The sequence below is a fragment of the Salarias fasciatus genome, chromosome 20, assembly GCF_902148845.1.
Source record: "Salarias fasciatus chromosome 20, fSalaFa1.1, whole genome shotgun sequence".
Taxonomy (NCBI): domain Eukaryota; kingdom Metazoa; phylum Chordata; class Actinopteri; order Blenniiformes; family Blenniidae; genus Salarias; species Salarias fasciatus.
The window spans coordinates 5,994,912-6,010,175 of NC_043764.1; the positions used below are offsets into that span (position 1 = coordinate 5,994,912).

The 15,264-nt window shown below is 43.3% G+C and overlaps 1 protein-coding gene across 2 annotated transcripts in view; it reads left to right on the forward strand.

The window, feature by feature from the left end:
• espn (espin) overlaps nucleotides 1-15,264 on the forward strand; it is a 40,973-nt gene that overhangs the window by 20,287 nt on the left and 5,422 nt on the right. For both annotated transcript variants that reach the window (XM_030119177.1, XM_030119178.1), the window contains exons 9-11: nucleotides 907-1,138; nucleotides 5,995-6,140; nucleotides 6,444-6,818. In XM_030119177.1, coding sequence (XP_029975037.1) covers nucleotides 907-1,138; nucleotides 5,995-6,140; nucleotides 6,444-6,818 — 753 coding nt within the window. The remainder of the gene's footprint in view (nucleotides 1-906; nucleotides 1,139-5,994; nucleotides 6,141-6,443; nucleotides 6,819-15,264) is intronic.

Below are 15,264 nucleotides of genomic sequence, written 5' to 3' on the forward strand. Positions count from 1 at the left end.
AAGCGGCACGTGCTGCCAAGACCCATCTGGACACCCCCCGCCCCCCCACTTCAACTCTCTAGGGGGGTAGAAAAAAGTAAAGGGAGGGCAACAATGAGGCGCACGCGTCTGAGGAATAAAAGGAGGGACGGGGTCGGGCTAAATGTCACGGCCGGTTAATTTGCCTCCAGCAGCGTTGCGGCACGCGTTCAGAGCGTGTCAGACGGGCGGGGGGGGGGTGAAGTCCTATCGCTCACAGTGGCAGATGGCCTCTTGCCCACCGTTTTCCCCACAGTTTGCCCCCCTTGAGATTAGAGCGTGTTATCTGTTATTAGCAGAGGGGCTTTATGTGTCTTTATGAGTTGATTAAAGACGGCAGGGAGCAGAGGGAGGGGGCGCCTCAAGCAGAAACACTTTCATCTGCCCCAGTACAACAATTTAACGCTCTACCCAAGCAGGGCGCTCAACCTGTACCAGCAGGCAGGACCAAATCACTGCCAGGAATTACAGTTTAACTGATAACGTCACAGTAAAGACGTGGGTGTCTGAATTATTATTATGTTGAAGGAAAATTACAGTTCACACACAATGATGGGCAAAATAAACCAATTTTCTATAAAAAAAAAAAAAAAAAAGCTTTTTGATTGTAAAACTTCAAGTGATGGTTCAAGTAAAGATGACTAAATACAGGCCAATAGTGTAATCCAGGAGATTTTGAAGTGTAAGAGGACTTTAATCCCATTGCAATCCCACCCGTTCCCTCCAACTCACCCTGTTCTGGACGAGTGTTCCACTTCACAATACCTTCTCACATTTCAGGAAAATTCTGAGAGAAACGAGAGGAAATTCACAGATATCAGAATGAGAGAAAGTGAAAAGACATAAAATGTATTTATTAAACGTCTCTTCTCTCTCCTTTTCCTTCAGGGTTCGGTGTTGTTGGAGGAATCGAGCGACAGCCCCGCTCACCCTGCTGAGAACGGCACCACAGAGGAATCGGTCCTGCAGCCGCCGCCGCCTCCTCCGCCTCCTCTTCCCCCGAGCAATCCGATGCCAACGCTCCCCCCGCCTCCTCCACTGCCTTCGGAGACTCAGACCACCCAGAACAACGCCAGCAGCACCTCCACCAGTCAGAGACGTCCGTCTTCCTCATCAGGAAGTGAGTGTCCCAACTTTTTTTTCTCCTCCCTGTTTTCCTGCCTTTAGCATACCTGTGTGTAATTTACTCCCCTACTTTTTCCTGGTGTTGAACGTCTCAAATAAAATAAATAAAGACCTTTAAGGAGGTGCATATTATTATGTAAGCATTCTTGAAAAGCAGAGCTCGTGGCGTTGATGGTCATAATGTAATGGCTGGACAGAGATCAGTCCAGTCCTGCTATTCCTAATAACGGATTATAAATTAATGACGCAGGGCTACAATTACCCTGAGAACGGGTTTAGTTTTCAGCCATTTCCTTAAGTGCCCCGTTGCCCCGGATGATGCAGTCCGGCCAGGCGTCGCTCCAGTTGCAGCGAAATTTACCTGTTGTGTAATTTTTATCTTTAGCAAGGTGCAGATTAACTGTGCAAACTCGCCATCGGATTTTGAAACACATGATATGAAAAAAAATCAGGGCATGTTAGTATTCGTGTCAACCAGGCAAGAGGAAAAAGGTATTTTTTGTCCATCCTTGAACCATCAATTTTGAATTTATCAAATAGCAATCCCACTGCAGGAAGTAACATATCAGGATTACTTTACTAAATCTACTACTTTACTTTGGAAACAGAGTAATCAGTGATTCTGTAGTTTCTGTTTCTCACATTTAGAAATGAGTGAGATAATTGAGCCCATGAGTTTCACTAAACAGTTTATATATTAAAATTTCGCACAAATCGTTCCTTGTACAATCTATCAGTCTATCCATAGAAATGAACAAACAGCAAAATGTGTCAAAATATTCTTGGTTTTAAAAAGGAAGTAACACAAAAGAGAGAAAATCATGGCGATACATATGAAGGGTGTGTGGAATTCTAACATCAACATAAATCAGGAACAAAATGTAGTATTTTTTTAATACACAATTAAAACTTAATTAAAGCTTAATTAAATTCTGCTCTGTTGTAACATCTCCTAGAGCTTTTCCTTCCATATTTGTTCCTATCATGTTGTGTCTGTGTCTGTTCTTCGTTCACCTGCTCCCTTTCTACTCCTTTTCTCTCCCTTTTGTTTGTTCCGGATTTGTTTTGGCCTCTTTTTGCCACCTGGGTCTGTCCTCACTGCTGCTCTGTCAAGGCGGGGATCTGTCTGCCTCTCAGGCAGAGGGAGGGGCACAAAAGCAGATCAAGAGTAAGTAGAGACTGCAAACCGCTGCTTTGGCTAAACCAGCAGGCCCCCGCGCTCCCGGCTTTGCATGTGGATATCCATTTTGTGTCGCTGTTTCATATGAACAGTTATTCCGTCTGTGTCCACTTCATCAAAGGCAGGTTAAGGTTAAAAAATATGAGCACATAGTCTGAGAGGCTACAGTGATACGAGTCAAAAAGATGCCGTGTGCCACCTTTAAACTGAAAAATGAAGTGGGATTATTAAATGGATTTGTCCAAACTTTTTTTTTTTTATATATATATATTCTTGTAGACATACAACTATATTAATAACTACTGTAAGTAGCTAATTATTACCGCTAACATTCACTCACTTTGTTAAATGCTTTCAGTCATTAAATATTATTGTCTAATACAGTGGATAATGAAATAGATAATACAGAACAGCATGAGACAGTGGCGAAACCTGCTGTGACGTCCAGTTTGGAGGCAGTGACAGAGATGAACGTGGAGATCTTCATAGGCGCTGATCAGGATGGATTATAAATGAAGAGGTCAGAGGTGAAGCTGGAGGCCCGGTTGAGGCGGTTTACTCCCGTGCTGAGGCGAGATGGTGGATATACAAGCCAAAGGATGCTGGAGATGGAGTTGCTGCGCAGGAAGAGACGAAGACCTCAGAGAGGATTGATAGGAGGATATCGAGGAAGCAGGTTTTAAGTTGCGATGGAGGCAGAGGACCAAGGAGCAGCTGAAAGGCGTCGTAGAAGAAGTGTGGCTTTGGAAATAAGGCTACTTCGCTACTAACAGGTGAAAGGCCAGGCCAGAATAAACCCCTCTGAGTTGCCAGTTTCTGTTCTGATTTTACCACCAATGAAACAGCAACAAAGAGCTATGATTGAAATTGTTTTTATTGACTGTAATAAAACACAATACAGCCCACTATAAATTACAGCATAAGTAAATGCAGAAAAAGGCCGAGATACAATACTGGTATAGTAGTGAGAGACCTTCTGTCGTGAGCGTCAGCCCATGAGGCGGCTCTTTATTCTAACGATTGAAGCGAAGGCTCGGTTACTCTATACTAAGGCCTAACATGGCGGTAATTAACAGCCACATCAATTAAGCTGTAAACTCCTAATTACTGTATTTAGGCACCTCTTTATGATATTTTATCTGCCGCCCTCGCCCGTCAATATACATCTGTCTCATTTATTTATCCTCCCTGTGTCGTCTAACAGCGGGACAGCAATAAAGCACTCAGAGCTGAAGGAACCTGTGTGCTCACTAATGGCTTGATTTGTGCCACGGCATTAATCAGGTCATAAACGGGCAGTTTGGCGGTCGTAAAAAATTAAGCGCCGGTAGCTCTCTCTTAGAATTAGAGCGCTTGATGAATTTACAGCTCGGACACTTGTTGAAATGACGGCAACAAAACAGGTGGCTGACAAGAAGCGCTGCTGTAACAGGAGAGACGGCGGGTCCCTGCATGCTCTGCGGGAACGCAAATGAAAGAGAAGTATACAACTTCGTAAGCTGGAAATGGATTTACAGCTCAGAAACGACAGCCACAAAGCAGGTGGCTGATTAAAAACGGTTTGCACGACACTGCAGACGGGGAGACTTGACCAATTGTTCTCTATAGATTAGCAGGAGGCAAAGGGCCCTATTTTTACAGTATTAGGACACATATGACGTTACCAGATGTCGCAGCTGGACCGCTTTTAAAGCTGTAGCCCTGAGCAGAAAACTCTTTTGTTCAGTTGTGTCCTTTATTTGTCAAATGTTCCCCACCCTCCTTTACACTGAATCCACACCCCGATTTACCCAGCATGCACAGGCATACCACCTTTGACTTAAATACACAAACATAAAGATGAATTCGAGCAAGCGTCGGCACGGCACGGCATTTGTCTCATCCTATAGACACGTTTGTTAAACGTGTGTGAAGGTGAGCTACAGTTTAAAAATGTTACTGTCATTCATTTACTTTTAAATGAAGACGGTTTCAGAAAAGCTCTAATTGCAATGGCTGACAATGTAGACTTAGTGAACGACACGGTGTGTTTGGATTTGTAAAGTTGTCACATCATGTCGCCACAAGTAAGTCAAACTTCAGTTGCTCTTTTTCTTTTTTGATCCAAAAGCTTTTTAATGGCCACAGAGTTGAGTTTATACAAGAGAGCACATTGATAAAAGGGCTGTGGAGAAGGAAGTAAGTCCATCTCTCTCTCTCTCTCTCTCTCTCTCTCTCTCTCTCTCTCTCTCTCCCCCCCTTGCTCTTTCTCTCTGTCTCTCACTCTCTCTCTCTCTCTCGCTTGCTCTCTCTCTCTCTCTCTCTCTCTCTCTCTCTCATAATCCACGAAATGTGAGGCATGACAGCACGTATGACCGAGCTGTGTGTCAGCTTTGTCACATTGGGGATTGGACCAGCCGGGTGGACTGACAGGCTGCGGATTGAAGGGTGATCATGTGTGGGTGTGTGGATGTGTGTGTGTGTGTGTGTGTGTGTGTGTCGTGCGTGTGTGTGCATGTTAATTCCTGGCCGGCTTGCCAATGGCTTGCTGTCACTTTCAGTTACTGGTGATTCCTTTAGATTTCCCCCAACTGCGATGATGAGTGTTTAATGGAAAGCTGTTCTCTCCTCAGGAGAGAGAGAGAGAGAGAGAGAGACAGAGAGAGAGAGACAGAGAGAGCGGGGCGAGTGAGAAGGGGTGGCACGTTAAGCCACTCTTTGTGTCCAGCTAGACCTTTGTGGCTGCTTCAACAGGGAACAGTTTTACAGGAGGACTTTATTCCCCCATTGAGCGAGTAGAGAATGAGCGAACGATGAGGCACTGAGGATTTTCACTGTATTGGAGGCTTACTTTCACTCAGACAGGTGAGGCGGCCACCGGCTGTGTGCTCCGGTATCATCATGTGCAGTTAAAATGCTGTAAAAAGGAATATTTGTAGCTGCTGCGATAGCTGATTGTTCTCTTTGTCAGACTTTGGACATTTTTTCTGAAGCATTTGTGCAATTTTTGGTAAAATACCCTGCTATGTATCTGTGTATGCTTTGTGTTTGACTGTATTTGTCTTTTTGATGTAGAAATATTACACTGATTGTACAAAACACGACTGTGACTTCAGACTTTGTGTCGTCTGTCTGAGAAGTTCTTTCCTGATAGGCATGAACAGCTCATTTGTGAAGTTTTCGGAATTTATTGCATTGTTGCCGTAAGCAGATTAAGGCTAATGACAGCTGAACGTATAAGTTTTTAAAAGTTCCGCCTCAGTTTAGCTCCGTATTAAGGTCATGTGACTTCTCCAGAAAGTTGGTGGACTCACTGTGGTGAAATACTTTTTAATTGCCCCTTCCGCTGTTGACTGATGCAACTGTCGTCTTCTGGGAAAACATGTCTTAAACAAACATACTGGCCCAGGAGGTTTGAAGGCAAATGCCCGTTGATGTAAACAAATCTTAAAGGTAAACATATCCAGTTTTTATCTGAGCGAGGCAGAGGTCCGGTGCACCATAATGACCCGCCATCACTGTCCAACACGCTCCAGGTCAGCATTGTTCCCCAGCTGATGGGATGAAATATTTAACAGTGAAATGCCATCTTCTCCTCTTCTGTGTGCGTCTCTCACTCTCTCCGCCTCTGTCTCCCTCCGTCCCGTCTCCCTGCCCGGTTTCACTCGTCTGCTCTCCCCTTTTGTCTGCAGGCACAAAATCTTTCAACATGATGTCCCCCACTGGCGACAACTCAGAGCTGCTGGCAGAGATCAAAGCGGGGAAGAGCCTCAAGCCCACACCTCACAGTAAAGGCTACACCACTGTCTTCTCCAACAGCGGACCCACAGGCAGTAATGTAGGTCCTCGGCCGTCCGGCACCGCTGCTCCTGCCCGCCGTGTCCATGTACTCGTTTGTAACGCACAGCAGTAACTGCACACATATGAATTCACCAAAGAAATTGCATTAAACTGTCAAAGGAGCAATTACATATCCATTAACATACCAGTGAGGCCTCTTCTCATCGCTGCTGATCAGTCAACCCCTCGTTAATGTTTGCTTCATGTCTGCATCACTATAGTTAGAATTTAATTGGAGATGGTATCTAAACTGGTTGAGAAAATGCACCACTGTTGTGACTCCCTTGTTGTCTAATTCCAGGAAAACGCTCCATCTCCAGAGAACCAGTCCTCAAGCCCACCAGCCAACCCGTCATCCCCTCCCGCAGCCTGCAATGCGTCCGTCACCTCCCCGCCCATCACCCCGAGCCCCAGCCCCAGTCCCACCGGCTCCGGGTCGGCCAGGACCATGTCCACCTCGGCAAGTAATGAGCAACTGTGCTCCAACTCTGTGATTAATGGGAACAACGGCGGCGGGCCGAGGGTGGAGCCGGGGAGGAAGACGAGCCTGGGGGACGTGGAGGGGCTCGTGCCCACTCACGACGAGCAGGGCAAAGCCATCCCCGAGTGGAAGAGGCAGGTGATGGTGCGCAAGCTTCAGCTCAAGATGCAAGAGGAGGAGGAGCACAAGCGCAAGGTAAGGGTGGCGTTTCAAGGCTGTGGAGTATGTTCTGCTGTGGCTAAGCTATCCCATTTGAGAGCCTATAATCTAATCATTATAGATGTAGAAAACAAAGGGGATAGCTGGACTGTGGATCTGAGTGTGGATTTTTGAACAGTGAATGCAGTGAGTTCACTCTAATTCTGCATGCTCCTTTATTTCTGTCTGTCGGCTCAGGGATGAAACACTCACCGTGGCTCAGGAGTAAAAACTGACAGGTCTATGTTTCTGCTCTGCTTCCTTGACTTGGCAGTTAAAGGAGAGTTTGTGTTATCAAAGGAGCATAAACCACTTTTTGCACTTTTGACCAGTTTAATTGCTAAATAGTTGTGGTGAAAGTGTTTATTCAAACATCTCCCTCCCCATTTCCGTCCTGCTCAGCGGTCTGTAGCAACATTATGCTTATTTAGAAAAGGTGTTCATTGGTAATTTACACTCGATCAATCTGAACTCTGTGCAGCTCTGTGAAATGCAAGACAGACTGAAGCATTATGTGATTTCATTAATTAAAATTGACCGATTATTAATTCATTGCTACCATGGATTGCAATCTTATACCCTGGATGATCCAGCTGGGAGAAATTTCTCTTTCGTGACCTGATGCTGACATGTCTGCATTATTTGTCGAGATCCAGTGGCATCGTTTACTGGTGCAGGTAATGAAAGTATTAATCAAAGACTCACATCAGGTGTTCTATGAATATACGGCTCTAAGGAAAACAGAGACGCAGAAAGATAAATCATTTATGGTTTTTGCAATAAATGCTTGTTGTCGAGTAGCTCCAAATCCAAATACCCAAGTGTTAGGGTTAGTGCTTTTTAAATTACCTTTTTCTGTAGGCATCTCTGTGCATGTTTCATTTTGTTGATAGTTTCTGGAAGTAACCGACGCTTTGGAGTGCACTGAATTGATCACTTGGCTCCAGCGACCATCACAGCATTAACACACTTGACCAAAAGATTCACAGTGTGGGCTGGTTTGCGATGATCGAGTTCTGCGGCTCCAAGTTCTTACATGCTGATTCAGTGGTGTGATGCCGGCCCATTCACACTACAGGTCGACCAGTAATAGCCACTACATTAAAGATCATTAAAAATGCATCCTTAAACAATTAAATCTTTAAAAAGTATTATTAATGATAATAAAATTATAATTTCTATTTCTTTTTGCTATTTATATATTAAAACTCATTAAACAAACCCATCATAATCTGATAAAAAATAGCCCGATAACCAAGAAAAATCTGATAAAAACATCTGCAGGGTGGCTGTTTCAGCAGTTTTAGCGGCGGCTGTAGAGCGTTTCTTTTTTCTTTTTCTTTTTTTTAGCATTGGCACCAGGATCAAATACTGATCTAACACAGCTACATTATATTGCTGTGTTTAATTAGAGACCAAAAAAAGCAAAAAAACGATCATAAATAAACCATTCGGTGGCTTAACCCGAATCCTCATTTGTGTAGCTATTTTTTTTTTTTACACAAAACTAAGAAAATAATAACAGATGTGAACAGATGTGAGAAATCTCATAGTGTCACGCGCATAACATGTTACCCTAAAAATAATTCCTATTGTTTAAAATTGAATTCCGCCTATTCCAATATTGGTCAATTAACACGACACATAAGACTCCTCTCTTTGATTTAAATGTACAAAGTTTTGTGTTCGTAACGAGGCAGTGCCATTGCACCACTAAATCCATGTAAATCCTGTGTGTTAGGGTGGATTTGCACTAAAGTGTGTGGTGTGTTCAAAGCAGAAACTTCGAGCTGAAGGAATCCTTCCCCCCTCCCCCCCCCCTTTTTTGTCTTGTTCTATCGGTCTCTTTTGGCCTCTAATTTAGTTTGCTTCGAGTGGGCAGTACCAGCCTCAGGAGTGGCACTACTCTCACGTCCACAATGCCATTTTGGGCCCATTCGGGGAACTCATGACCGAGGCTGACCTGAACAGAATCGAGAAGCAAATCGAGAACCTGCAGGTCATGCACAAGGTGTCGGAGGTGGAGAGGGAACTGGAAGAGCTGGAGCGAGAGCTTCACCAGCTCCTCCCAGTTTCTGCTGCTCTCAATCAAGGGCACTTCTCTGTAAACCCAAAGCAAGTCCATGGCCAAGCTGAGGACCTTCCAGCCTGGTGCAGCAGGATTTCCAACCTACTCAAGAGCATGGCCATTCTGCTTGCCACCCTGGGAGGCAAAGAGATAGACATTTTGGATCTAATCTGTCCTGGATATCCTCCAGGAGAGGCGATGAATGTGAGCACGGGTCAGACCCAGCCAGCAGGACCAGTTTCCACTGGATTTATTGGACGCTCTCAGTCCTTTTCAACGCGAGAGGATGTGGAGAACGAAATAAAGCAGTGTGGCGTTTCAGTGAAGAACCTGAAAGCCAATTATGAAATCCAGAATAATTCCCAGTCGGCAGCTCACCAAGCAAACAGGACATACAAGCGTAAGAGGTCACTCCCTGTGATAAGTGAGTCCAGTTATCAGCCAGAAACAACTTGTCATGAAAATGTTCCTACGTCCAATAGCAATGGAAGTTTACTCCCTGTGGAGGAATTGGTCCTACCACTTGTTGAAGAACCAGTTATTGTTGCGTCTCAAGCTCCCCAGACCTATCTGCCCTCTGAGGTAATGGCTCCAACTAACATTGAGCAGTTTAACCAGGTTCTTTCTGAAGATCCCGTTTTAAAAAACGATCAACTGACAAGGAGCTTGGAGGTGCAGACAGATTTAAGCTACGTCCAGGAATGCATTGAAATGAGGAAAGAAAGAATAGTTTTCCTGTTCTTGGAACACTGGCGGAAATACACCATCTCTGAATCCTATCGGACTAAATATAGCGGCAGGAGGGGGAATCATTTAGGAGTGGACTGGGAGGACTACAACCAGTTCAGCTCAGGACTCGGTGAGGAGATGCAGAGCGAAGACGAGAAACTCCTCCTGTTCATGAAGTCCAAACAGGTAGTAGGAAATCTGATCGGGCACTGGAGGACAATCATGAGTCAGGTGCCGACACGCCAAATTCGCAGGCTGAGTCGCACCCAGATGATCTACTGGCCCGAGCACTTTCTGCCGCACATCAATGGAGCGCCGGTCAGCTATGAAAACCTGACTCTGGACCTCTTCATGCTGGGATACTTTCAGTTGTTGGAAATGAGCATGTCCCGTAGTGAGCGGAAGTTCCGCCACCTCTTGTGCTACGAGATGTTTGACCGTCTCGGCAGCCATAAATGGGAGGTCATCAGGCAGTTCCACAAGGAGGTCATGGAGGAAATCGAGAGAGGGAGGCGAGACTGGACGGACGGCTTCGAGGACATCAAGCTTAAGTACTTTGGAGACTCAAATGATGGCGGAGGGGTTTTGACAGCCTCCCTCCAGTCCGTGTCTCCTGACATGTCCATCATGGAATTGCAGGAACCGCTCCCGCCTCCACCCTCTCATCCTCCACCTCCACCTCCAACAACCCATCCTCCACCCCCATCTCCTAATGAACAGACTACTCCACTAGCATCAAGCCCACAGCCCACAGCAGCTTCACAGCCTGACGTCACGGCATCCAACCACGAAGCTCAGGAAGGCGATGTCCAGTGTCTGGAGCAAAAACCCGCAAAGAGCTCGTTACAGAACAGTACTCAGGAGAAAATAACATCCAGTGAGCAGATGTTATCGAATGACTCTGTGGTTAATGGTCAGAGTTCAGAGCAGGATCACAGGCAGAGCGGACGACCTGCTGACGTAAAAGAAACAGATAAGACGCCTCAGGTCGCAACAGAAAGCTTGAGATCAGATTCAAAGAAAGATGTCCCACCTGTCGCTGTGAAAAACATGGAGGAACCTCGTGTTGATAGACCTAAACCCAGAGATGAATGTCATGAGGACTCTATTAAAGTCATCTATGAGTTAAAGGAGTTCAGTAACGAGGAAATCATCAGATACATCGACCGAAGCTTTGCTTTTTGGAAACAAAAAGAGGCTGAGCTTTTTGACCTGTGAAGACCATGTGGGTGAAGGGAGCACTGAGAAAACAGTTCACTTTAACAACCTGAGAGTGTTTGCATACAAAACAGAGAGCATGAGACTAACCTGCAGGGTGGCGCATGCTGAGACAGCTAATCTGGTGTGTTAGTGTTTAGGGCCATGTCACATAAAGGACCTAACCGCAGCACGGCGAAGGACTTCAGCTCCGCTGCACTGAATTCACTTTTTTAATATGCTAGAGTGGATAAAAGACAAGTTTTGATATAAAAGAAAATTGCATTTGTTGAAACTGTTTTGAATTGTGTTGAAGCAAGTTCCTTTTGAATGAATAACGATCTATTGCCATGTCTTACTGCTTCTTGGAAAACGAGTTTTTAAAGAAAATAACTTGCCATAAAAGTCGTGCTGTGTTGATCATGTTTTTATTGAACATTTGTTTTAATGTCAATCCCATTTCAAGTAGTAAACCATTGCCTGTTCCACTTTCAGATCGCAGTTCACGAGCTTTGTTTGAAACAGTTAAACTGAAGTCTGCAGTAAGGATCCCTCAGAGGCTCCTTTAACTACCAGTAGGATGGGTTCAGTGCAGAGAAGGGATTTGACAAAGGGGTTAATAAAGTACGCTTTCTTCTTTCATGCTCTTCATTAAAGTCTGCACTCATTTGTAACTCATACAAGTGTATCACACAGGTAGACACTCCCACACAAACACACACACACACACACACACACCCTGTGTTACTGTGTCTGAAAGTGGTATCAAAAGGCAAATTCACTTAACATTTGACTCCATAGATTATATGGTTAAATATTTGCTCGAACAAATCACAGCCAGGCAGTTTAGTAATAACTTTTTTTCTTTCTGTTTAGACATATTTGATGGCTCAGAAAAGATCCATGATTTTGTATTTGTACATTCCTGATTTGTGTGCCTTTCAGTGTCAGCTACCCCCCCATAGAGCGACAACAAAACAAGAGTGGTAACCCACTGACAAACAAATTCTGTCAGAAAGTGGATTCATTCTGGGTTTAATGCAGAAGCAAGTAAGCCTTTTAGAATTGTACGGTAACATTTATTTCATTGTTTTGTTACCCTGTAATTTGAGTGCATTGATCACATTTGCAAAGTTTCCATTAATAATTTTCATTTCTTATTGGATTTCTACATTACTAGAAGAATAAAGTTTGTTGATATTTTTGTGATTAAATTTCAGCAGTTTTCAAAGTTCTGTCAGTGCTGAAGGTTGCATTTTAACTGAGCCACAGAAACAGAGTTCATGAATGTGAGATTCTCCATTGTGACGCTTGCTGAGAACCACATAGTGTCCGATCTGTGGCATCGAGATTACCTCCAAATAACCCTCTTAACGCCACCCGCTGGCATGCTATCTGTGGCTTACAGGAAGCGTAAGGCGGTTACAGTGAATCTTCATCAACTCAAAGCTCAAAAGGGAACCAGCAGGTTAACTTGCAGCCATTTATGTAGGTTTAAATAGACCTACCACATATCGGGTTAATTTGGAAATGAGAAACAGAATATTGGACATTATTGTTACTTTTAAATCAGGTGTGAAATTAAATACTGAAAATTTTTCACTCTGCACATCTGATATGAGCAACAAAACAATTTAAGCACAATATTAAAAAAATGTCAGTTTCAAGAGGAATTGTTATCGATATACAGAAACAAACTTATCTGCCATTATTATAGGAAAACTAATTGATTCAGTAACTTCTTCAGACAAATGCAGCTAATGAAGCAGTGGAAACCCGAAGAGACTTTGAGAAGCATTGTTGTTGCATCTGTTATCAACGGTTGGCGAGCCGAAGCGATCGGCAGCAGTCTGACTCACATGGATACAGTCCGGTGGCACAACAAACGAATCAAAACACAGCCGCAAATGGAGGAAATAAAAAGCCGTGAAATTCGGCGGTCAGCTGGTTCAGATGTGGAACGTGTTGTGAACATTGTCTGCTTTTAAATTAAAAACACTTGTTCCTTTCAGAAATGTAAGGAGGCTGTTACCTGACCACGAGGAGGTCAGAGGTCAGAAGTTAATAATCACTGATGTGGTTCATGACTCCAGACATGTATGTGACTGATGCAGCGTGGGCAGAGGACGAACATGTAAAAAGTGCCTATGAACACCTATGAAAGTCTCAATACACATTTAGAAAAATTGTACGAAATCAATGAAACTCGTCCACCTTGCTGTTGGTGCTTTTGTTCCTTGATCTGAAATTCCCAAGGGAATCATTAAAAATTAACCTCGTAGATACTCTTACCTGGATTCATGTAAGTGAAATCCACCAGTTAAAGAAATGCAAAAGAGTAATGTATCTTGTCAGGTGGAGATAAGAAAAGCAAGATGGCTGCCCTGGTTCTCTGCTCCTGCTCCACCTCCTGTTACAGAGACAGAAAGGATCTGGTTTCTGTTTGTGCACACCAAGTGGGTCTGTCCGCTGCACTCAAATGGCTTTATTTCACTCTTATTTCAAACAAAGTTGAAGAATGCACATTGTGAGCTCTGTTTGCTTTTGTATCTGTGTTTATTGGTTTCCGCGGTGGTGTTGTTGGCTCAGTGTTTAGTCTCATAAATCTTTCAGGAGAGCCGATTGTTAAAAACCTGATATTTGATAGTATGTATAGACAAATTACATAAACCGTTTCATGCAGAGATTTTCTTTTCTTTGTGCAGGTGCTTGCCTGCAGCGTCTTGCAGGGATTTATGTGGCACTATAGACACACACACACACACACACACACACACACGCACACACACCGTTGTAACACTTACGTGTGTCAGTGTCGGTTTACTAGCTTAATCATTAGGAATAAAACTTTTTTAGTTTGTATTTAAAAAGGCAATAACCTAGGTGGGCTTCATAGAAAACAAAGAATTCCAATAAAAGCTTCTTTTTTCTTTTCTTTTCTTTTTTTTTTTTTTAACGAAAACAAGTTTTTGCATCCAACCATTTTTGATGCAACTTGAATTTTTTTTTACTTCAGCAGCTTCAGTCTGGATACCTGTCATGTCATGTTTAAATGTAACTCTGAATCGTCCTCATGGTAAAGCAGAAAGCAAGCCAGTCAAGGAATGTAAGAAGGAGAAAGTACAGATATTTGTGTTCAGCTGCAAGAATTAATAGTAAAAAGTTTTGGGAAAAATCAATGGTCAAGTAAAAATATCAATAAATTTACTTAAATAGATGGATTTGACTGTTCTCACTAGGATGAAGTGCGTGGAACAATAAATCAGGAAGAAGAGAGGAGGAAAATTACTCTCTGAATCCGTTTCTAGCATACTCACACTATGTTGCTTTCTTTATATAATCTATAGATATTGATCACCACTGTGGGGTGACATGGGTACTGAAATCAATCAGAGTCACGTATACACAGCAATACATCAAAACATGTCTAATTCTTAACATAATTACCTAATGGAGTGATAAAATAGCCATTGTACCCCGTCTTTCTGTCCACGTGGTATGGTCCTGACAGGTTGTTTGATGGCTTTCAGGAGACTAGATTTGCACGAGTCCTCACCTCAACTAGGATAATCTTGTAATTTAGGCAACATTCTAACATGAATGTATCTACTGTACATGAAAGTGAGTTCTAAGTTTTCCAGATTCTTCTCTTTTTTTTTTAACCTACTTATTACTGCTATTGCTGACATCCATCTGCTCAGTGTCAATATTGTTTTCTTGAACAGCTGATTGTGAGTAAAGGCAGGTTGCATGTTGAGCAGGTCGCTGCTCCATCACAGAGACACGGATAATCACGCCTACAGTTCTATTCAGAGTCAGAGTTAATTTCAAACACATGTTTCTGGACCGTGGGAGGAAACCAGAGAAGCAGGGGAAACAACCCCATGAAAATATATGCAAAAAAATCCATAAACTCATATCAGAACATGCAATTTTTCCAAGTTTATTGATAACCTTGGATATGAAAAAAAAACCCTGCATGAACAATTTGCATATTAGAAAAAAATGCAGTTTGTTTTACACCATTCATACTTAGTGAACTTAAACTCAATCTTCTTGTATATATATTATTGTCATTTTTTTGAATGGCGACATACTGTATATAGCTTGAATGTTTCCACGTAAAAATCAACAGGACACCTGTTATACCATAAAACACTAAATTTATCTCTAAGCTTCCACTCAGAAGGTCCAAGGCAATTAATGATTAGAGGCTTACATTCATTTCAAGGTAAGACAGGCCAAAGAGTAAGTATATATAGCTATGTAATTGGTAAGACACCCTCTGTTTATTTAAACGAAACACCTGTTTTAGGGCTCCTGTACGCCAGCCCTTTCTATGCCGGACGCTGGTCAGTCTGACAGGAGCTGCGGGGATGTAAAGCAGGGCTACAGCTACAGTGACGCTGCTTTACTGACGGCTCCGGGCCTCTATCTCTGTCCCTCTCC